Here is a 23,718-nt window from a genome sequence, read left to right as displayed (position 1 = left end):
TTATTGATGTTTAAATACTAATGTAAATATAATTACTTGTGACCTATGTCATAATTAATTTCCACACACAAGCAACTGAGAAAAGTGGGCCCATGCTATGGAGGAAATGGAAAACTTAGATGTTTTATTCTAGTTCAAGCCCCGAGTTCAGTGTGGCACTCCCAGTCACTCTGTGGGTCTGGGAAAGTAGTGTCCTGGTTGAGATGCCACTGGAGGGTTGGGCTGTCCTCCTGGGACAGGTTCTGACCTGCTCTAGGAGCAGAGAGGGCTGGTTCTTGGCCATTGCAGTGCTTCTAAGTCAGGCCATGTGGGAATCACATGAGCTGCGCCTGACATATAGATTGCTGGACTAGGACAGGTCTCTGAAGCGGTCTTGCAGCCTGCACGGGCCTTCACACAGACCATTGGTTTGGCCATTTGGGGGAATCCGGTATTAATGGTGGCTCCCAGCCCACTTGCATCCCCTCCCATGTTCCCTGAGTTGCTAGAATACGTTTGATAACCTGTATCACGTGACAGCGTATGAACAATCGAGTCCTACGTTGTTAGCAATCTAGAGTTTGTAGTCATCTGTTTGAGGGAACACAGAGGTGCAGTGGCCTTTCAAAGCAGTTGCCTTTGATTGCAGGGTAGGCATGCCCTGATAGTTCACACTGAGCTCTGAAATGCAGTTATCAGTCAGTCTCAGAGAAATTCAGAACACGCTTCACTGTGTTCTTCCCTTTTTGAGAAGACACTGTTGCACAGTCACGGTGTAGTTCTGCTTTCTTAGGAGTCACTACTTGTATATTTGCTTTCCGTTATTTCTTTTTTTACTTTTTCTCCATCTCTTTTATAAGATACTCAGGCAGTGATTGGATTACTGAATTATGACTGTGGTCTTTTACAACCCAATTAAAAATAACTATGAGGTTGTTGCTATGGGAGATAATTTTATTGAATATATTTTATAATTAATTATATATCGATATAGTCAAGTGTCATTAATTAGTCTAATTATAAAATGTAATTACTCAAATAGTCATGGTGGTTTACTGCTCTTTAATAGCCAGGGTTTGGAATTTCATTTGATCTCAATGATTACTCCAATCTCTTCCTTTTAGATTATTATCCCTTTCTTTGTGGCTATATTAGATTTGGTTGGCTTGTCTTAAAACATCAACTACTTAGGTAACAAATAAAATATCCCACAGTCAGCCTTTTGAAGAAGAGATTAAGAACAACAAAGTATAATGGATAAGAGGGTTCCAAACTACTGTCTTCAGGTAGCATCACTTACATTTCTCACTGCTTAACAAGACACGGCAATTTACAAGGAGTGAAGGAGTAGGGTAGTGGCATATTTTAATTATGTTGAAGTTTGAAAATATTAAAAGGTCTGTGGATTATCAAGCTGTTCTTTTGGGATCTGCCTGCTTGAGAAATAACTGATATATATCTACAAACTTTCATTTTGAAAATAAAAGTAGGATGGAAAAACTATGAGAATATAGTAGACAAGAAATCAAGTATCATATGCTGTCAAGTTTGTAAGTATTGACTCCAGGATATGAAACAAAACAAACTTCTTATAAGCAGACTATTAATAGCTGTATAATAAAAATGAGCAAGAAACTACCACCCTGTGTAACTAACTTTTGGTTTCTGCACTTTTTAGCCAGCTTAGATACACTCCCAGAAATGCATTGGTGTGTATTGGCATTATCATGCTGCCGTTCTCCTTGGAAAAATCAGTTTGGTAGACTGGGCATCAGGGTTTATCTTGGGGTAGTTATGGTACATTATACTCATTTGCTGCATGTGGCAGATGGACCGATGTCTTGCCTTGAGTACTAAGCCTTCTCCTTTACGTTTACTGTGTTACAGAGACCCTGGAAACGCTCATCCGACAAGCAGAGAATTACACCAGTATCCTTTTCTGCAACACCTACCGGAACATGGCAATGGAGGCTGCAGCTTCGATTCAGGAGTTTTTCACTGAAGTAGGGCTCTATTTATTTGGTGCAGATGTTAATCCTGAAGAATTTGTAAACAGATTTTTTGACAGTCTTTTCCCTCTGGTCTACAACCATCTCATAAACCCTGGTGTGACTGACAGTTCTCTGCAATACTCAGAATGTATCCGAATGGCCCGCCAGGATGTTAGTCCATTTGGCAATATTCCCAAAAGAGTCATGGGGCAGATGGGGAGGTCCCTGCTGCCCAGCCGCACATTTCTGCAGGCCCTTAATCTGGGCATTGAAGTCATCAATACCACGGACCATATGCACTTCTCCAAGGAGTGCAGTCGAGCCCTCCTGAGGATGCAGTATTGCCCACACTGTCAGAGCCTGATGCTCAGCAAGCCCTGTATGGGGTACTGCCTTAACGTTGTCAGGGGCTGCCTGGCCCACATGACAGAGCTTAATCCACACTGGCATGCTTATATCCGGTCCTTGGAAGAGTTGTCAGATGCGATGCATGGGACCTATGATGTGGAACACGTGCTCCTGAACTTCCACTTGCTTGTCAATGATGCCGTTCTGCAGGCGCACCTCAATGGGCAGAAGCTACTGGACCAGGTAAGCTGCTGTTCTGTGCCTCCCAGCTAATTTCCTAGAATGCAAAGACTCGTCAGGATACACCCAAAATTATGTGATATTTTATTGTCCTATTCTTCCCCCTTTTTTTAAATCAGCATAGTAAATTCATTCCCTGAGAAACAGTAGCAAGATAAATGAATAGGTATATTTGATTCAAAGTATCACATTATATCTATTTTACACCAAAATTCCTAACAGCTAAAATAACACTTTACTCATTAAGTACAGAGTTTCTCCAATGGTTTTGTGAATTTGAAGAGCTTACGTTTAAATCAAGAACAGCATCGATTTGAGGCCAAATGCAAAATTAACTAGCAACATGAAAGGAGGTAAGAGTTTTCAGTCTCTACACCCTAATATCCTCATTGCTTGGAAGACAATACTGCTGGTGTCCTCTGCAGCATTTCTTTCCGAGAAGGTCTTACATGTGCAAACTGTTTCTAGACCTGTGTATAAAAAGACAGGCTGCCATTGCGGGGCTGCTCTTGCAGCTTCCTGGCTTTAGAGTGGGAAAACACTGCTTATGTGTTCATGAAGTTAATATGTGATACCTCGGTGTGCACAAGCATTTATTAGGATTTTGACAAAGTGACGGAGTGACAGTTTGTCAGAACCCGATCTGTACACTCTCGTTTTATTTCTAGCAAAATAAGAATCTTTTGAAACAAAGCCATCAGGCAAGGGATGCAGGAGTTTTCTCTTCCTCCAGCTTCCTGTGGAGCTATTTAAAAACATTCTCAGGCTCTGTCAGTAAAGCTTCTCATGTTTCATAGAGTGAAATAGGATGTGCTGTGAATGTTTCTCCTACATCATTTCTCCTGAAATAAAACGAATACTCTCTAGTACCAAGACAATCCATCTTCCTGTATTGACATTGATTTACTGACTTAACAAATATTCTCATCACGAGATCTGAATGTCAACTCTTCATTTCTGGTAGAAGGTGGACGTGAAAAGTTTGAGTTTAACCAGCACCTTCAAGTTTTTTTCTGTAGCCTTTGTGAGCTGCTTGGGTGCCTTTAGAAAATTAGAAATGGTGCCCTCTGGTGGTTGCATTATTAGCATGTGGTATTCACTGGATTTCGACTCACAGATTGTGTTCTGCCGAATGTCCCTATCTAGTGACAGACACCTTTATTTTGCCATTTTACAATTAGTGTTCAGAATAATGGGTTTCATTACGACATTTTAATAATATATATATAACATATCAACATCTATATCTATCTATCCTCTATCTTTATACTGTAGTTTTTTCATAGTCACTTTTCAATGTCCTCCTACTTTACTTGTTCTCAACTTGATGTAATAAGCCTCATTTATTGGTCTTCTATCCTCTATTTATGTAAATAAAATATAGGATAGACTTCTAAAAGGACTTAACAAACCAACAAGAATTTATAGTTTTAAAATTTGGATGGGAAATATTATATTCATATTATGATGACAAGTATGTCCAGAGGGAATATATGTATTTAGAAATGTGAAGTCAAGTCTAGAATTCATTTTTTTCTTTTAAAAACTGTTCACTTATTTTATTATTTTTATGTATCTGAGCACTTTGCCTGCATGTATATGTATGTACTATGCGTGTGCCTGGTGTCTGCAGAAGTCAGAAGAGGCTCCTGGAAGTAATAGACATTTGTGAGCTGCCATGTGGGTGCTGTGATTCAAACCCAGTTCTTTTCCAAGAGCAACAAGTGCTCTTCACCCCTGAACCATCTCTCCAGTTCTCAGATTTTATATTTAATTTGTGATATGCTCGTTAGAATCTTGGGCCAGAAATTTCTGATATATGTAAGAGAATTGACACTTGTCCTTTTTGTTACACATTTTTGAGAGCCAGAGTGCCTTTTTTGTGTCCTTAAAATCCATCATGTAGAAATTCATCTATTTTTCCTATTTCAAAGGCTGAAATAACACAGGACTCCCATGGACATGCATGCTTTTAAGTCCAGCATTTTCTACCAGGAGCCTCAGGAAGCTACTAACAGTGTTAGATCTGAATTTGGCTTGTGTGACCCGGATGGTAGGGATGGATTAGTTGGGATAATATTGGTCAATCGCTGGGGCTGGATACGTGACCACCTGATGTTTTCTTTCCCTAGTCTGGGCAAACCTTGGTTAAACAGTTTACTTCTGTATTTCAAATTAATACTATCATGTTTGTGCTTTAAGAATACATTTTATAGAAAGCTTTCATCCCGTGAAAAGAGGATAGGAAGTATATACAAGCCAGAGGACAGGGTCAAGAGCCGCAAAGGACACTGCAATTGTGAACTCACAACTGCACTTATCTGCACCGGGCCTTGTAAGATTTGCCTTGTCAACAATTACAGCCATCACTCCCTGTCTCTCCGTCTGTCCCTTTCTCTTTAATCTGTTTAGTAAGAAAGTCTGCTCTTTAACGATTTCACACAGCAAGGAATACTGAGTATTCTTGCCGCCACTTTCCCTCATCTCTTGCCTATTGTGTCTACTCTTCCTTCCTACAACTCTGTCCCACATTCCTGTCTATCCATTTGTTTTGTGAATCACTGAGTTTACCCAGGGCCATCAGTATGACCATGGGTTTGGAGATATCTGTTGGAACTTCAGCAGACACTGACTCCCTTTGTCCCAGAATCTCTAATTAGGCAATGGTTCAGCTCTCTCCCTTCCATGACCGACTGTTGACAAAGCCAGTGTTGAGCTGCCCCAGGGAAGGGAACTATGGTTCCACATTCGTGGTTGCAAGAGTTGTACTGGGGCTTGAGAACAGCCTTTCACAGCTCCTCCCCTAATCACCTGACTCTTGCCTCATTCTGTCTTCTCTTCCCGGGTTCCCTGGATATTAGAGGTGGTGTTGGTAGCATAAATGTGCTCTAGGGCTCAGGGCTGGACGGTCACTTATTTTTAGTGTCTTGTATTCATTATAGTTCACTGAAAAGATAGGCTTCTGTGAGGAAGGTGGAGAGTAAGGGGCGCGCGCTCGTGTGTGTGTGTGTGTGTGTGTGTGTGTGTGCGCGCGCGCGCGCGCGCGCGCGCGCTATAAACAGGTACTTAGAAGGCCCTTTGATGCGATGTCTTATTTAAACTGCAGTGGTACAAGTTCCTCTCTTGAGTTCTAACTCCCCAGGCATGGGTTTTTGTTAATCGCACAGCCAGGCGTGGGCTCCCTCCCATGGCTCGGTTACCCCCTACCCCACAGTGGTGCCACTATTGCGCGTGCGGGCACAACTGGGGCGAAACATTGTGTACTATTGCGTACCCTAATAAACTTGCCTGAGGATCAGATGACAGAGCCAGATACTGGTTCTTACCTCTACAAAATCCTCATCCTAAGGAGAGTGAGTTCCTGTTTCCTCACGCCTTATCTACCTTTCTCTACCCTGCCATATTACCTCCTGGGATTGAAGGCATGTGTGCTGCCCAAGCAAAGGCATGAGATCTCAAATGCTGGGATTAAAGGCGTGTGCCACCACTGCCTGACCCCTAGGTCTAATTTAGTGGCTGACTCTGTCCTCTAACCCTCAGTCAAGTTTATTAGGGTACACAATGTATCACCACACACACCTTTCTGGGTAGGTTGTTTTTTGATTTATATAGTTCTCAAGTGAATAAGACCATTGGTAACTTTTTTACTCTTTTGGCCAAATATATCTCCTGGCATCTGAAAGCAAGCCAGCAGTGAGGAAGTTTCCAGGTCAGTACGAGCTTTCTCTCTACCTTATAATGAGGTATGTGGTATTTCAACAGCAGGGTCTGATCCTGTAGTCCTGATTGGCAATCAAGAGGACTAACAAGAGATTTCTGTTTCAGGAACCTAAAAAAAAGTCTGATTTCGTATAATAAAATGGTATGATAAGTATCTTAAGGAACATAATTATTACTAACAAATTGTGGGTTATTTTTCAAATAAAACAACTGAGGTCCTCATTTTCATTTATTTGGAAAGAAGAAGAAGAAACTGACTTTAAGTTCCTTGTAAATTGACTCATTAATATTTATTTGTGCCAACTTCAAAGTGATTTATAAACTGTTTATCAAGCTTTGATAACCGGTTCACACATCAGTGATTTCAACAAATTCAAAATAAATTGTTGAGGAGCAGCAAATAATGGTTCTCTCACATTCCCAAAGCAATCTATGAACTCAAGCACATCTCTGTGTATTCTTCAATAAGTACATATTTCCTCTTAAAGAAATCCACAGAGGTGCCTGATGTATCATGCTCTGTTAAAGGAATTTCAACCTGAAATAAAAATCAGTTCTTAGGTTATTGACAAAATCATAAGTATTGCATACACACACACACAACTTTCAGTAACAGAAGCATGTTTAAAAAGACTGTTCTGATGGAAGCAGATACAGAGATCCACAGCCAAATACCAGGCTGAGCTCTAGGAGTCCAGTTGAAGAGAGAGAGGAGGGATTCTATGAGCAAGTACATCAAGATCATGATGGGGGAAATTTACAGAGACAACCAAACCAAACTACTGGGAACTCATGAATTTTAGACCAACAGCTGTGGAGCCTCCACAGGACTGGACTAGGCCTCTGCATAAGTGAGACAGTTGTGTAGCTTGATCTGCTTAAGGGGCCCCTGGCAGTAGGATCGGGATTCATGCCTGGTGTATGAACAGGCTTTTTGGAGCCCACTACCCATGGGCTTACACAGCCTTGAGGCTGGGAGAGGGGCTTGGACCTGCCTTGAATGTACCAGGCTCTGGTGACTCCCCATGGGAGGCCTTACCTTCTTGTAGGAAGGAATGGGGGGTGGTTTTGGGGGGAGACTGGAAGGACAGGAGGAGGGAAGAAGGGATTTGTGATTGGTATGTAAAATGAATAAAAAATTTCTAAATAAAAAATAAAAAAATTAGACGATTGCTCAGTAAAAAAATAATAAAAAATTAAAGACTATTCTTTAAATTCTATAGTTTTTTTTGTAGATTAACTCAAAATTTAACTTAAAAAAGTAGAAGCTGAACCAGAGAAACTGGAGTTAAAAACACAGGCAGTTATGTGAGGCTGGATCATACATCTATCTGCACTGTCTTCTAGCACAGTGGTTCTCAACCTTCCTAATGCTGGGGCCCTTAATACAGTTCCTCATGTTATAGTGACCCCCCCCAACCATAAATTTGTTTTAGTTGCTACTTAGTAACTATAATTTTGCTACTATTATGAATCATAATGCGAATATCTGCTACGTGACCCCTGTGAGAAGGTGGTTTGAACCCCAATGGGTCGTGACCAACAGGTTGAGAACCACCTCTCTAGCAGCAGTCTAACACTTGCTTGAGTCTAGATTGCTCTCAGGTGAAACGTGGCAGTACGGACCCCCATCCAGAGTGTCAGGGAGCCTCAGGTGAGCACTCCTGCTGAGGTTTGCTGCAAGCCAGTTAAGCCCTACAGAGTTCTTGTCCGGTTACCTGTGCAGTACCACTGGTGATTCGTCTGGCTGCATCCACATTACTTTAGAATCAGTGTATGATTCACTTTAGCATTACAAGTCATTTCAAAATCACAGTTAAGATGGGTTGTGCACAATCATGTAGCTTAATTAGGTGGTAAGAAAACAAATTATCTCATTCCTCCTACGTACACTAAGACTTAACCTAGTTCTGAAAAAGCACAGTAACATATTATGCTCATAAGTATGTCAACCATACCCTTGTAAAAAATGGAATGTAAACATTTAAATGGTAACTTGGATTAATAGGAATATCTGCTCCCTTTCCTATAATATGTGGCACTTGTTTTTGTATAATTTCATTGTCCACGAGGCTGTGTGTAAGCTGGTGCAAAAGATCAAAGAAAGTAAGATGGTGGTGGCGGCGCACGCCTTTAATCCTAGCACTCCGGAGGCAGAGCCAGGTGGATCTCTATGAGTTCAAGGCCAGCCTGGTCTACAGAGTGAGATTCAGGACAGGCACCAAAACCACACAGAGAAACCCTGTCTCACTAATACAGAACAAGAAAGATACCGCTGCCGATCCTGCTGGTACAACTGCCACTGTCCTGTCCCCCTGCCCCTGATGGGATTGGGACCAACCACAAGCTGCTTCACACCACTTGACCCAGTGTGGCCATCCACCTGGTTGAGAACTACTGTTATAGAATGTTTTCACTCTCTGGTGATGGGCTTTCTTTACATGACTGTACACATATTCCTCACTTTTTAAAGATTTCTCATCTGCACATGGATGTGAAGACTAACAGCAATGGGTGGATTCGATTTAATCCTTTTGTTGATACTTTTTGAGATAAGGTCTTATGTAGCCCTGATAGTCCTTGGACTTCTGATCCTTCTATGTAGTGTAGCTGGAGAGTTTCTTTCCAGGTCCTACCAAGCCCCCGCAGTACCATAGCCCACTTATAAAATAATCACTCAGACGCTTATATTATTTATAAACTGTATGGCCATGGCAGGCTTCTTGCTATTTAGTTCTTATATCTTAAATTAACCCATTTCTATTAATCTATAAGTTGCCATGTGGCTCATGGCTTATTGGTATCTTAATATCTGCTTCTCATGGGGGGGGGGCTGGCAGCATCTCTCCTTACTCAGCCTTCCACTTCCCAGCCTTCTCCTCTCTCTTTATCCCACCTATATTTCCTGCCTGGCTACTGGCCAATCAGCATTTTATTTATTAACCAATCAGAGCAACACATTCAGAGCACACAGAACATCCTACAGCAATGTAGTGCTGGCATTGCAAGGCAAATGGCTCCACATTAGACTCTCATTTTGAGCATTTGATAACTTTTTAATTGTTGAGATGATTGACAGTGAAGGCCAGTCAATATTCAAGTTTCTCAGTTGTAAAATCTAAAATTCTTTAGAAAGACATTAGAAAATGAGCTTGAAAAGTTTTTGAATAAATATTCCAGAGGAATTTGAACTTATATAGTTAATTTATGAATTTGTCTTTCTGAGGAATATTGTGACATGAATTTCTTTAAAATCAGTAATGACAGTCATGACTTTTTACTTTTGTCTGATTTCCTAAGAAAAGTAAAATAATTAAGAGTCTTATGAGTGCCCTCAGGTCTGTGTACCTGTCAAGATAAAGATCCTCCAGAAGAGTAGTCTACCATGTTTGTGAGCAGTGACAAATGCTAGAATGTTCTATGTATATGTTAGATGACATCTGGGATATATTGGAATATAAAGCTTGAAGACAAGAGGCAGTCAGTCATGGCACCTTCCTCTTACAGTACTTGAGACCCATTATTCACTTTCTTCAAATTATTCTCCAAATTCTCTGGCAGTGTGCTTCAATTTCATTCAAAATACAACAGGAGAAATTATCACTTATATTCTTCCCATCAATTTTAATATCATTTATCTATTTACTTTTATTAAATTGTAGAGGTTTCCCTGAGATTTCCAGGTATTATGATCCTTCATTTTAGCCCAAAGACTTATTTATTTCTGTCACTTTTGTGTTGATTGATTGCATCAGTGTCATAATAAAATACCTGAGACAACACTTAGTGGAAGAAGGACTTATATCGGCTCAGCTCACTGCTTTGGAGCAGACGAGATCATGTGGTCTCATATGATTGGATGTAAAAGTCATGTTGTTAGGAGTGTGTGGCACAGGGCAGCTGTTTGTATCATGGAAGATAGGAAGGAAGAGAAGACAGGATTCAGACAGGAATAATATGATGGCAAGCATCTGTCCATAGTGACCTACACCCAAGTAGGCCCCAACTTCTAGGGAAAAAAAAAAAACATTTAAAAGGTGAGATACAAAAATCAGCATACAGTTAGGATCAATTTATTCAAACCATGAGCATATGTGGGACAATATATTCCAGCTATAATAAGATGTGTTTGTTGTTCAAAATAACATATTTAATGCCTTTGGATCAAACCCACTGCCCATTCTCTGTCTCCCCAATTCTTCTCGTAAACTCAACCCAGCCCCCCTTTTCCCTCCAGAGCTCATGTGCTTTATTTCTTTAAATTTTTTATAACAACCACTGATCACACACACACACACACACACACACACACACACACACACACAGGTCTTGGACTATCAGCTGGAACATGAGTAGCATATAGGGTCTGGATTCCTGAAGAAAATTGATTCTTTCACCCCCTAGAGGCCATCAGTTACCAATAGCTCCCCAGGTAAGGCTGGGTCTTCATGATCCTCTCCCCATCAAAGCTGGCAGTTTGGTTGGCTTGATCTTATTCAAGTTTGGTGCATGCAGCCACAGACACTGAATGCCTACGTGAAATTTCACTGTCATATCCAGAAAAGACTGTTTCTCTACAACACTACTCTCCGAGGTTCTTATAGTACACCTCCTGACCCCATTCTGTGATGATTCCTGAGCCTTGTGTGGAGGAGTGTAATGTAGATGTCCCTTTTAGAGTTCAGTACTCCAGTCTCTTGTTCTCTGACATTATCTGGTTGTAGGACTCTGTATCAATCACCATCTACTGTAAAATGAAGCTTCTCTGATGAGGGCTGAGGGGTACACTAATCTATGGTTATAAAGATAACAACATAGATGACAGTTCATTACTTTGTTCAATTAATGAGGGGTTATCCCTTAGGGACTATGACCTAGCCATATATATATATATATGTATATATATACCCTGCTAACAGTATTAGGTCCAGATTCCACTTTATGGAGTGGATTTTAAGATGAACCAGAATCTGGTTGATTACTTCCATACCATTCATGCCACTATTGCAGCACTATGTATATCTTACCAGGCTAATAATCATTAATGTGGCTCACAGTATTCACACATAGGTAAGAAAGGTTTACTTTCATCCCCCAGTGGCATACACAGAACACATTCCAGTACTATGAGAAAACACCAGCAGTGACGAAATTCTCTGGTCATACCAGCTTGATTGCTCCACAACATAGGACTCAGGTATGCAGTACATTCAGCAATAGGGCCTTATCAACTCTTGAATGATAACTGAGAAATTGGCAATAGCCTGTAACATTTGGGAGGTCTATTGAAACTTACTGACCAATTATTTGAAAAGTGTAAGCCTATACCTTTCACTGGATATTTTATTGGCTATTCTGTGGTGTTTGTAGGAAGCATTGTCTTCCATTGTGGTGTAACTCCATTTAGACACCTTTAATACATGTATGTGTTTATATTTTTGGAAGCTTCTACAGTAGTAGGTTCCTATACTGTAATTTTTAAAGTTGTTTTTTTGAAATTAGCTTACTAGCTAGTGGGTTTCCATAAGGCATTTTTACACATTTTAAGTTATGGGTAACCAACCACCCAACCATTTCTCTCTACCATTCCCCCCTCCAAATTTAATTTATTTGTTGTTTGTTTATTTTGTGTGTGTGTGTGTGTGTGTGTGTGTGTGTAGGAGTAGATGCAGAGTGTACTGAGTATAGTTGCAGGAAGAGGTCAACTGAGGGCACCAGATTCCCTTTGAGCTGCCATTACAGGAGCTGCCTATCATGGGTGTTGGAACCCAGCTAGGGCCCTCTGCAAGAGTAGGAAGTGCTTTTAACCACTGACTCTCTCCAGCCACTGGCGAGGACCTCCTTAACACTTTATGTAATACCTTTGGCACTGAATTGTCATTAGAACATTATGGATTCTTGTACAAAAATTCAACAGTTTTCCAATAAATTATTGACTACAAAATTCAGATACACTGTTTTAAGGCTAATTCAGTAAATGTTGGTTTGAGTTTGAAGGTTTCTGGGAGTGGGGGAGGATCTTGGAGTTGATAATTTACATTGAGCAGTGTTGGCAACATGACAGATCCTCTAGTAACAAACTGTGCTGTCACTATCCGGTGTCATTGTGAAGTAGTTTAAATTCAGGTGCAGCATCTGTCTTCTCTGCAGTTTTCTGCCCTACAAAGTGAATGAATTTATACCTACCTATCCCTGCCCCCAACCTGTGCTGACACTTCAAAGGTCTGTGTTAGTGGTCTGAAAACTACAAAAGAGTAAAAGTCACCACTCTGTTAATCTTTGGAGGAAGTTTTGATAACTGATCTCTGTTTTTCAAATTATACATTAAATAAAATATCACAGAGATATAACTGGAACTCAGTATCATTTATGTTACAATTGTAATATTCCAAAAAAGAAATAAATTCATACATGCAAAATAGAATTTATATGATTTCCGAGCAGAAAAAGGAAAAGAAATACTGGAAAAGTTTTATATGTTTAAAATTTTAGATGGTAGGAGAATAGCTTCTTACATAAGATATCAAAAACAACATTTTCAAGGTACAAGATGGTTCAAAGTACTAAAAATTTTTTTTATTTAAAAAATTTTGTTCTCAGTGTAATGTTTCACTCTATGGCCCCTGCTACTCACTAAGGGTTCTTTCAGATCATAGGAAAGATGAAATCTCCTAGGCTCTGGCTCATTGCTCTGGTTTCAGGCTGTGGCACCTGCCTGCATCATCAATTGATGTTCTAAATTGGCATTCTTGAGTCATGGGCTCACTGTGGGCTCATGTATGTGCTCTGCTGAAAGCATCTGCGTCAACCAAGAGTCTGACAGAGTGCTGTCAGAGGATAAACCAAGGGCAAAGATCAAAACAAGAAGAATATCAAAGATGCATAATTTATAGGTGTAAAGTATGCAATCCACAAATACTATTAATAGTTTGTCAAATAGTAGTAAAATATGCTTAACAATAAATTAAGATAAAACATGGAAATAAATGCAGCAATTGAAGCAAAATTAGTAGAAAAGACAATTTTGAAAACACAACCCTAAAAGTATAGTGGAATTATTAGAAACATTTTCTTCAAAATCATCCTTCTTATATATCACATACTATAGGTTAATATTTATGTGACTCTACTGATCAATAAAATTATAAAATAATTACAACTCACCATGAAAGAAAAAAGAAAAGTTAAGTAAACATCCTCTAAGGAAGGTCTACAAGGAGCCAGTAAGCTCCATGAAAGAAGTTTAACATCTTTACTCAGTGGTGACCAGGCAATAGTAAAGTATCATTTAACACTCTGTAGGATGACTGTAAAGGAAATACAGAAGAGAAGTGTTAGTGTGGCTGTGGAGAAGTTAGAACACTGAAACATTGCTGGAGGCAGCGTGAAATGAAGATGCATGAAATTTGGAAACCTGTAAGGTGTCTCCTCAAAATGTCAAATCCAGAGTTACCATATGATTCAGGAATTTCATGCTGAATGTATGTATATACAATATATACGCATACATTATATGGTGATGAAATATATGTCCCACCAAATACAGATTTATGATCATTGTATTAGTTACAAAAGTTGAGAAAAGGAAACTACCTGAATGGCCATCAAGAGATGAATGGGTAAACACAGTGTCTTTCATGCACATGCCAATATTTTCTGGTGATAGTAAAGAAAGATACAGGCGGAGGCACATCACTGTGTGGCAGGACATTGAAACTCTGAAAAAGTTGAACACGTACTTGAGAATTTTAAAGAAGTTATTTGAATCAGAAACTCTAGCCTGCAAGCAGCTGAGTCTCCAATGAAGGATTTCAAATAGAAAACACAAACAAGATGCTTATCACAGAAATTAGACAATGAAATATTTTGATGATTAAGATAAAACAATGGCCTTTGGTGTTAGCTGAGTATTTCTGATTGGCGAAGCTTGAATTTTGTTTTTGTGAGAGAGGAATTTACTGAGTTCAGGTTGTTTGCTTACATCGGCACTGAGATGGCTGGTCTGAGGCTAATGTCCTCTCAATTAATTACCTTAGTGTGTGCTATTGGAAATAAGTCAGTCCCCAAAGTCCCTGCATTACCTGTTACTGTGAACATGAAAAGCCTGAGGAGGAAGCCCACTGAGATAGAACAGCTTCACGGTTCCTCGGGGTTGGGAGGTGGGTAAGAGAATGGGAAAATACTTCTTACACAAAACAAGATTTTTTTTGGAAGGGGTTAGAGGTGAGATCATAAAATTTGATAGTATAGTGTTATACAGTTGTGAATATAGTAATATTCACATTTCAAAAATGAATTTTATGGAACATAAATTACATAATAAAAAGCTTATAAAATCATTGGAGTTCATAGTAAGTAATAAGAAAGTGATGGTCTGATTTTAAAAATAGAGTCATAGAAATGGAAAACCACTACAATACAGTGAATAATTTCCATTTTGATGTTTGTTCTTTTTTGCACTTTGTGTTGACATGTGTTCAGGAGGCTTTGCGAACTCTTTTCATCCACAGTGACACATTAAAAATATTTTTAGAAACATCTTGTACTTAGTGCTTCCAAGTCCCTTAGAGGAAGCATCTCCGTGTACAGTGAAGGTTTTGTTTTTATTCAAGCAATAAACGTTAAGACCTTGGAAAATGGCTTTTATTACTTAAAATATTTAGGGGTAGGATTTAGTGGGAGGATGCTTTCATTCATTCCAGAATCTAGCAGAACTGTATGACACGCTTGTAAAGAAGGATGCCCAGTGAGACACTGGATGTCTACCCACCAGATAGTGGAGCTGCAGAGTTGGAACTCAGGAAGGACCACCTTGCATCTCTCTCAGTGCCTTTGATCTAGTCTAAACAGAAGTCAGAATGCTCTTTCCAAATGTAAAACGAATCATGACTAAGACCTTTCAATGACTGTCCTTACAGTGGAATTTAACTTACTTTGGCTTTCAGAGCTCTGCCTGCTCTGGGCTTTCTTCCCATCCTGCCCGCATCAGAAAGATTCTTAGTGCTCTGCTCCTCCCTGCTGGAGTGCTGGAGGCCCCCTTGACATGTAGTCTTTTCCTTTATATTCACTGCTTACGAGAGCGAATGAAGCAGGCTCTCCTCTGTCTCCCTTTAGCCTCTTTAACAGATCTTAATGCTGCTTCTCATTTTTGGTTTCATCCTTCATCTGGACAAGTGTGGAAGGCTTCCTTGTCTTTAGAAGAAAAGGGTAGGCAGCCCTCTAATGAATATACACTAGTAACATGGCTCCTTTCTTGTTGTTTGCAGTTATTATTTATTTGTACTTTATGTTTAATTCTAGATGCCACAAGGGCAGAAGCTCTTGCTTGTACTTAGTGCTCTATGCCTAGAGTCTAGGTCTTGCAATATGTGCTCTTTAGTGAATTTCTATTGGCCAACTAAATAAATATTGCTTTTCTAATACATTTCCTCAACAAGGGCAATTCTTTCCAAGTTCATCTTTGTCTCTCCCTTGGCCTTCCTTGTGTCTATGTGAAAACTCTGAACTCCTGGGAATGGTCTAGAGTCCTCTGAATGGCAACGTTACACACTGTCATCTGCTTTCCTTGTCTGCTTATCCTCCACCTTCATGCCTACGCTTCATTCAGTACTCCTTACTGTCTCCATCTCACCTGTTAAGCTGGCAGCACAGAGAATTCATGGCATCCTTCTTATCTCTTTAACCTCAGTGTCTATTAAAATGTTTGACAATATTTATTGAACTGAAATGACCTCAAATTTGATAGTAGAAGCGTCTTGATTTAATGTACTAACTGGATTTCATTACATTCATTTACAGTTTTTCACTGAAACTTAAATTACTAACATTTACTGTCTCCCATGAGAGCACATCCAGAGAATGTTATAATTCGTGATTATTTTAATGAATACACAAAGTATAACATTAAAACTCTTACACCAATACCTTAGTGTTATTGATATTATATATGCATTTTTATTTTCTTTTTTTTTTGAGACAGGGTTTCTCTGTGTAGTTTTGGTGCCTGTCCTGGAACTCGCTCTGTAGACCAGGCTGGCCTTGAACTCACAGAAATCCACCTCCTGAGTGCTGGGATTAAAGGCATACGCCATCACCGCCTGGCTATGCATTTTTCTTAATCCCTGTCAAATATCTCATCTATATCAGGTTGTTATTAAGAAAAAAATAATGAGCAAGAAAAACAAATAATAATGTTCCACATGACTTTCTGTAAACAGTTCTAAGTGAAATTCTGTGTCAGTCTTCCATCCTCCACTTTTCAGCCCAGGAATGACAAAAATAGACAGTTAGCTCTCCATGTTCTGGGTTAGTCAGTTTTCCAGGCAGACGATATTTCCAGGGGCTGAAGAAAGACTGAGTCTTCATTGTTGGCATAATTATCTGTTAGATGCTGTGAGCTTATGCCTCATTTATAGAATTCTTCTGGTTCATCTTAAGAATTCTTAAAACTATGTTTTTGGAGTGCACTGATGATTTCAGATGCTGGTAGCTAATCTTCAAAATCTGTATACTCTTAATGTTACAGAAAGCTATGTTTAGTAGCCATCTTTACAAATTATTAAATGTTGTCTCTATGCAGGTTGTATGTTAAAAGCTCTAGTCAACTTCTGTTTAAAAATCTATTAATTATGTTTACTTGAACCATGAAACCTACTGGGTACCTCATTTTATCCCTAAAATGCTTTAAGAAGTGCTCTTTAGAGGTATTTTGTGATTTTTCGATTGGAAAGAGTTAATGGAATCATAGTTGGGTATCTAGACATAACTTCAAGTTCAGCTGGTTTCTTCCTCTCAGCATTGCAGAAGAAACTTTTAGTTACCAAGGAGTACTTCCCAGAAGCTGAGTTCCTAGGAACCTGCCCTGTGCATTTGTTTGAATTACATTTTTCCTAGGCCTTAAAGCACTATGAAAACGGAAGGCTTCATGTGGGGACCTATTACAGATTGTCTTTTCCTAGAGATGGGAATGAGCATATAGGACGCAAACATCCCTCTCTGAAAGATGCAGCTTCACATTTCCCATTCTCATGTATGTTTGATAAGTTTTACATAAAGAGTGAAAATCATGATATTCACGGTGTGTATTTGGGACATTTCTCAAATATCCTGAATAGTAAGCATCAGCATGAATTCTATAGTTAGATGAAAGAGAGAAAAGTGAGAGGAACAAGAAGTTGAGGGAGAGAGATGGTCAGGGAGAGAGAATTATCTATATCCTCATCTTTTTTCCAGAATTTAATATTGTCTTTACAGTAATTTTCTAGTAAGTTGTGTGCAGTTATATTTAATTTCACAGAAAAGTATTGCAATACATTAAATTTCACATCTATTGTCCTTTTAATGTTATTCTGTTTTTTATTTTAAATTTCAATTTTTTTTAAAATTTCATGCATGAGTACTGTATTCATATCACTTCCATCCTCTTCTTCCTCTTCCAACTCCTCCCATGCCCCAACTCCCTCTCAAAAGTAAGTGTTGTTGTCTTTAGTTATTATTGCTTTACACACACACACACACACACACACACACACACACACACACACACACACAGGCATGCAAGCATACGCCCTGTTAGTACTGTTTGTATGTATACATGTTTAGGGCTGACTGCTAGTTTTGGATAAACTATCAGTTTGGTTTTTTTTTTTTTTTTTTTGAAGAAAATTGATTCTCCTTCTTCTGCCACCATTGACTGCCTGTGGCTCTACATCTAGGGGTGGCACACCATGAAGTTTCCCCATCTACACTAGCATTAAAACCTTTGTCCATTTATTTTTCTTACTAGTTTTGTTTTTGTCTATCACCAAAATTTTCAAGCACTCTCTGAATAAAAAAAAATTTTTCACTGTGGTGAAGTTATTCTTCCTATCTACAGTGTCTTTCCTGAGCATCCCTCACTGTGTAATTTTATGTTTAATAAATATTACATGGAAGTTTGTCTGTCAATCATTAGATGTGAAAATTAAGAAAAGACAGAAAAATCTGAAAAGTTGTCATTGTGTTAAACAGAAGGAAAAAAGGTTGCACCTTGAGTGCTTTATGGAAGGAGGCACTGAAATTTTAACTTGAGGAAGTTAAAAACATTAATTCACTGTATTCATTTGTATCAGCTGTGTTGAACAGGACAGATCCATAGCTGTTGATAATTAAAAACAAATACAAAAAAATAACCAAAGAAAGTATTTCTTATGTTACACTTTCAAACTTCTAAGTAGCTTTCCTATTGGACATGAGCAAACCAAATATGTAAAAGGCTGAGCAATAAGCTGAAATTGAGAGATCAAGGGCTATTTCGTTGTGCAGGTGATCCTTTAGAACCTTGAAAGGCAGTGATATTTAGACAGGCAGGAAGAAGTGCAGACACAGGAAGGACAGCGTCACTCTGGAGACCAGACTGTAAACAACACAGTTTAGCAGAAGCATAGGCTATTTAAAGTGGAGTACGGGGAAACTTCATGTTTGAGCTGTAAATTCACATGAAATGCTTTGGTTTGTATCATTAGGAAGTGGGAAGAATAACCAAAGGCTTTGGATCAGAGAGGCAGTGTGATCAGAGCTTTGCTTTAGGAAGATAAATCTTGGAAACCAGAGGGAAGGATTAGAGCAGGGAGATTGCTGGGAGGAGAGGAAGCATGGGTGCTCTTGCATTTGAGAGGAGGCTGTGAGGGCTCACACCTGAGTGATAGAAATTCCTGCACAGGGAGGGAGTGGAAGCCCAGGACACCTGCTGGAAGCAGATAGCCTTTGTTTCAGTGCATCATACCTTCAGCCATTGCCATTTTTAAAACATCTCCATACTTCTCAGTTTTCAAAAAGAGAGAAAAATAGGGTCACTCTGATTCGGTCTCCTTTTTATTTTTATCCATTTCTTTGTAAAATTATCCTTGGTAAAATTCTGACTTTTCAATTTAGGATGTTCACTCCTTTTGATAAATACCAAGGACAACTGTTTGTGTATGGATGTGTTATTCTCTTTCAATTTTCCTTTGATTCTCAGTTGTTCTTGTGATATTTTGTCATCTGTGATATTGTGGTTGCAGTGGCTGACGGTCCCCTTCCCCTTTGTGATAGAGTACAGTGGTTTGCAGTGTGCCATTCTGGCTAATTCACAAGACTGTAAATGTCACAAAGCCCAATGCATCACAAAATGTTTCTATTTATAGGTCACAGATGTTAGTTCATACGCAAAGATGGGCAAGGAATGGCTGTTCCAGAGGGCTAGAAGTAGCCCAAGACATAGTAACTATCATATAAACCTGAGAAATTCCAACCTCTCTATATTGCTGACATTCAAATCAGCAAATCAGACACAGACACCTTTCAGGAGTTTTCGTTCACATCTGAAATCCCTTGTTCTCTAACTAGCTATTAGAGACCAGGCAGGGAACATCCCAGGCCCAGTTCTAGTTAGCACTGCCTTTATAATCATGCAGCTTATAGAGTTAAAAAAATGTACCTTCATGGGGGTGGTATTTTTACAAAGTCCCCACAGCTGTATGCATAAGTATGTTCATTTTACAGATATCACAAGTTTAAAAATTAACTGCTTAAAGTTGACTGGTACATTTTCTCCTAAAATACATCATTGCTGATGGTTCTAATGGACCCAGTCAGTCGATTCTGTACTTCCATTACTGGACTCTTATAGAAAAAGGTAGATCATTAAATCTACTCTGAAAAAAAAGAAGATATAGAAATGATAAAAGGTAGAGTTTTGAATCTACTCAGAAAAGAAAAAAGAGAGAGAATATGGATATGATAAGATAAAAGGTAGGTTATTGAATCTACTTTTAAAAAGTTGTTTTAAATAAGATAAGAAATGAAATTTTTTGTCTGAATCTGTCAAATGTTAATGGACTAGACATTGTTAATGTAATTCTTGTCTGTATACATTGTATATACTTATTGGATATAGTTTTTCTTGTATTAGTTATAAGCTTTTTTAAATTTTAGACAAAAAAGGGTGCTGTGGGATGTTCTGTATGGCAAATGTGTTGCTCTGATTGGTTGGTAAATAAATCACTGATTGGCCAGTGCCCAGGTAGGAAGTATAGGCGGGACAAAGAGGAGAATAAAGCTGGGAAGTGGAAGGCTGAGTCAGAGAGACACTGCCAGCCGCCACAATGACAAACAGCATGTGAAGATGCCGGTAAGGCACGAGCCATGTGGCAAGGTATAGATTAATAGAAATGGGTTAATTCATGATAGAAGAAGTAGATAGCAAGAAGCCTGCCACGGCCATACAGTTTGTAACCAATATGAGTCTCTGTGTTTACTTGGTCGGGTTTGAGCGGCTGTGGGGCTGGCAGGTGAGAGAGATTTGCCCTGACGGTGGGCCAGGCAGGAAAACTCCAGCTACAAAAGGGGAAATGTGGTGATATATTGTGTCCCCCAATATATTGTGCATTTTAATAACTTATCTGGGGTCAGAGAGCAGAATAGCCACTAGATAGATATACAGGCCAGAAAATGGTAGCACACACACCTTTAATCCTAGCATTCTGGAGGCAGAGATCCATCCAGATCTCAGCCAGGCATGGTGACATACACCTTTAGTCCCAGGAAGTGATGGCAGGAAGCAGAAAGGTATATAAGACATGAGAACCAGGAACTAGAGCCTGGTTAGGCTTTTAGGCTTCTCTGAGCAGCAATTCAGCTGAGATCCATTCAGATGAGGACACAGAGGCTTCCCGTTTGAGGAAACGAGATCAGCTAAGGAATTGGCGAGATGAGGTTAGCTGTGGCTGTTTCTCTAATCTTTCAGCGTTCACCCCAATACCTGGCTCTGGTTTTGTTTTATTAATAAGACTTTTTAAGATTCATGTTACAGACTCTTAGTATCCCAAGACTGTTGGAGTCTCCAGAATAGTCAACCAGTCAATCATACCCTATTTTTCATCCCTCCTAGCTTTCCAAGCCAATGTCCAGTCATTAAAGTGTCTCTAAGATTTTCCATCAAATCTCTCTTATCACAGTCATCATCATGTACCATTCCAGGTGACTTGTATTGATAATTCCAAAATAGTGTTATAGTATGGAACTGTCCTTGTTACACAGCCTCTCTGAGGCTGTGGATTGTAGCCTGGTTATTCTTTACTTTACAGCAATATCCACTTATGAATGAGTATGTACCATATTTGTCTTTCTAAGTATGGATTACTTCACTCAATATGATTTATTCTAGTGATATCCATTTGCCTGCAAATTTCATGATGTCATTTATTTATTTATTTATTTTTTACAGCTGAGTAATACTCCATTGTGTAAATTTCCTTAATCCATTCTTTGGTTGAGGGGCATTGTTAGGTTGTTTCCAGGTTCTGGCTATTATGAATAATGCTGCTATGAACATAGTTGAGCAAGTGTCCTTGTGGTTTGATTGAGCATCCTTTGGGTATATGCTCAAGATCGATATAGTTGGGTCTTGATGTACATTGATTCCCAATTTTCTGAGAAATTCCAAATCAATTTCCAAACTGTCTGTACAAGTTTGTACTCCCACCCTCAGTGGAGGAATGTTCCCTTTACTCCACATACTCTCTAACATAAGCTGTCATCAGTGTTTTTGAACTTAGCCATCCAGACAGGTGTAAGATAATATCTCAGAGTCATTTTGATTTGCATTTCCCTGATGATTAAGCATTTTGGGCCATTTGAGATTCCTCTGTTGAGAATTCTCTGTTTAGATCTGTACCCCATTTTTTTTTTTGGTATTTTGATATCCAGTTTCTTGAGTTATTTTTATGTTTTTGAGATAAGTCCTCTGTCAGATGTGGAGTTGGTGAAGATCTTTTCCAATTCTGTAGGCTACCATTTTGCCTTATTGATAGTGTCCTTTGGCTTACAGAAGCATTTCAGTTTCAGGATGTCCCATTTATTGTTGATTTTAGTGTCTGTGCTACTGGTATTCAGGAAGTTGTCTTCTATGCCAATGCATTCGAGGCTGCTTTCCATTTTCTCTTCTATCAGGTTTAGTTTAACTAGATTTTTGTTGAGATCTTTGATCTACTTGGACTCAAGTTTTGTGCAGGATGATAGATATGGAAATATTTGCATTCTTCTAGATGCTGACATCCAGTTATGCCAGCACCATTTGTTGAAAATGTTTTCTCTTTTCCCATATATAATTTTGGCTTCTTTGTCGAAAAGAGGTGTTCATAGATGTGTGGATTTATGTCATGGTCTTCAATTCCATTCCATTGATCTACCTGTCTGTTTTTATGTCAGTATCAAACTGTTTTTATTACTATAGCTCTATAGTAGAGCTTAAAGTCAGGGATGGTGATACCTCTGGAGGTTTCTTTATTGTATGAGATTTTTTTTAGCTATCCTGGTTTTTTTTTTCCATATGAAATTGAGTAATGTTCTTTTGAGGTCTGTAAAGAATTGTGTTGGGATTTTGATGGGGATTGCATTGATTCTGTAGATTGCTTTTGGTAGGATTGCCATTTATACTATGTTAATCCTACCAATCCATAAGCGTGGGAGATCTTTCCATCTTCTGCATCTTCTGATATCTTCTCCATTTTTTTTTCTTCAAAGACTTGAAGTTCTTTTACTTGCTTGGCTAGAGTTATTCCAAGATATTTTTCATCTGTGGCTATTGTAATGGGCACTTCCCTAATTTCCTTCTCAGCACATTTATCATTTGTATATAGGAGGTCTACTGATTTTTCTGAGTTAATCTTTTATCCCACCACATTACTGAAGGTGTTTATCAGCTGTAGGAGTTATAGTATCACATCATCTGCAAATAGAGAAAGTTTGATTTCTTCCTTTCCAATTTGTATCCACTCGATCTCCTTTTATATTAATTATATTATTTATATAAATAATATAATTAAAAAAGAAATAATATATTAATTATAATTGCTTGGCCATTAGCTCAGGCTTATTACTGACTAGCTCTTACACTTAACCCATAATTCTTATCTATGTTTAGCCACATAGCTTGGTAACTTTTCTCAGTTCTGCCTTGTCATCTTGCTTCCTCTGTGTCTGGCTGGCGACTCCTGACTCAGCCTTCCTCTTCCCAGAATTCTCCTCTCTGCTTGCTCTGCTTATACTTCCTGCCTGGCTACTGGCCAAACAGCATTTTATTTATCAACCATTCAAAGCAACACATATTCACAACATGTAGAGTGACATCCCACAGCATCTTTTTTTTTTATTTCTTTGTTGACCCAGTGGTAATTCAGTTGAGATTTGTTCAGTTTCCATAAGTTCATAGGCTTTCTGTTGTTTCTGTTGCTGTTGAAATCCTGTTTTAATCAATGGTGGTCTGATAAGATACAGGGAGTAATTGGAATTCTTTTTTATCTGTTGAGACTTACTTTATGGTGATTGAAAGTTTTGCTGGGTGTGGGCTGGCATCTTTGTTCACTTGGTTTGCAAAACGTCAGTCCAGGACTTTCTGGCACTTATTTAGAGTCTCCATGGA

The 23,718-nt window shown here is 38.9% G+C and overlaps 1 protein-coding gene across 1 annotated transcript in view; it reads left to right on the top strand.

Annotated features, from left to right (window-relative positions):
- Gpc5 (glypican 5) overlaps positions 1-23,718 on the top strand; it is a 646,525-nt gene that overhangs the window by 229,192 nt on the left and 393,615 nt on the right. Inside the window, exon 3 of the mRNA XM_059274285.1 lies at positions 1,867-2,561. Within this exon, the coding sequence (XP_059130268.1) occupies positions 1,867-2,561 (695 nt within the window). The remainder of the gene's footprint in view (positions 1-1,866; positions 2,562-23,718) is intronic.

The sequence above is a fragment of the Peromyscus eremicus genome, chromosome 9 (genome assembly GCF_949786415.1).
Source record: "Peromyscus eremicus chromosome 9, PerEre_H2_v1, whole genome shotgun sequence".
Classification (NCBI taxonomy): Eukaryota; Metazoa; Chordata; class Mammalia; order Rodentia; family Cricetidae; genus Peromyscus; species Peromyscus eremicus.
This window is presented reverse-complemented; position numbering and strand designations above follow the sequence as displayed.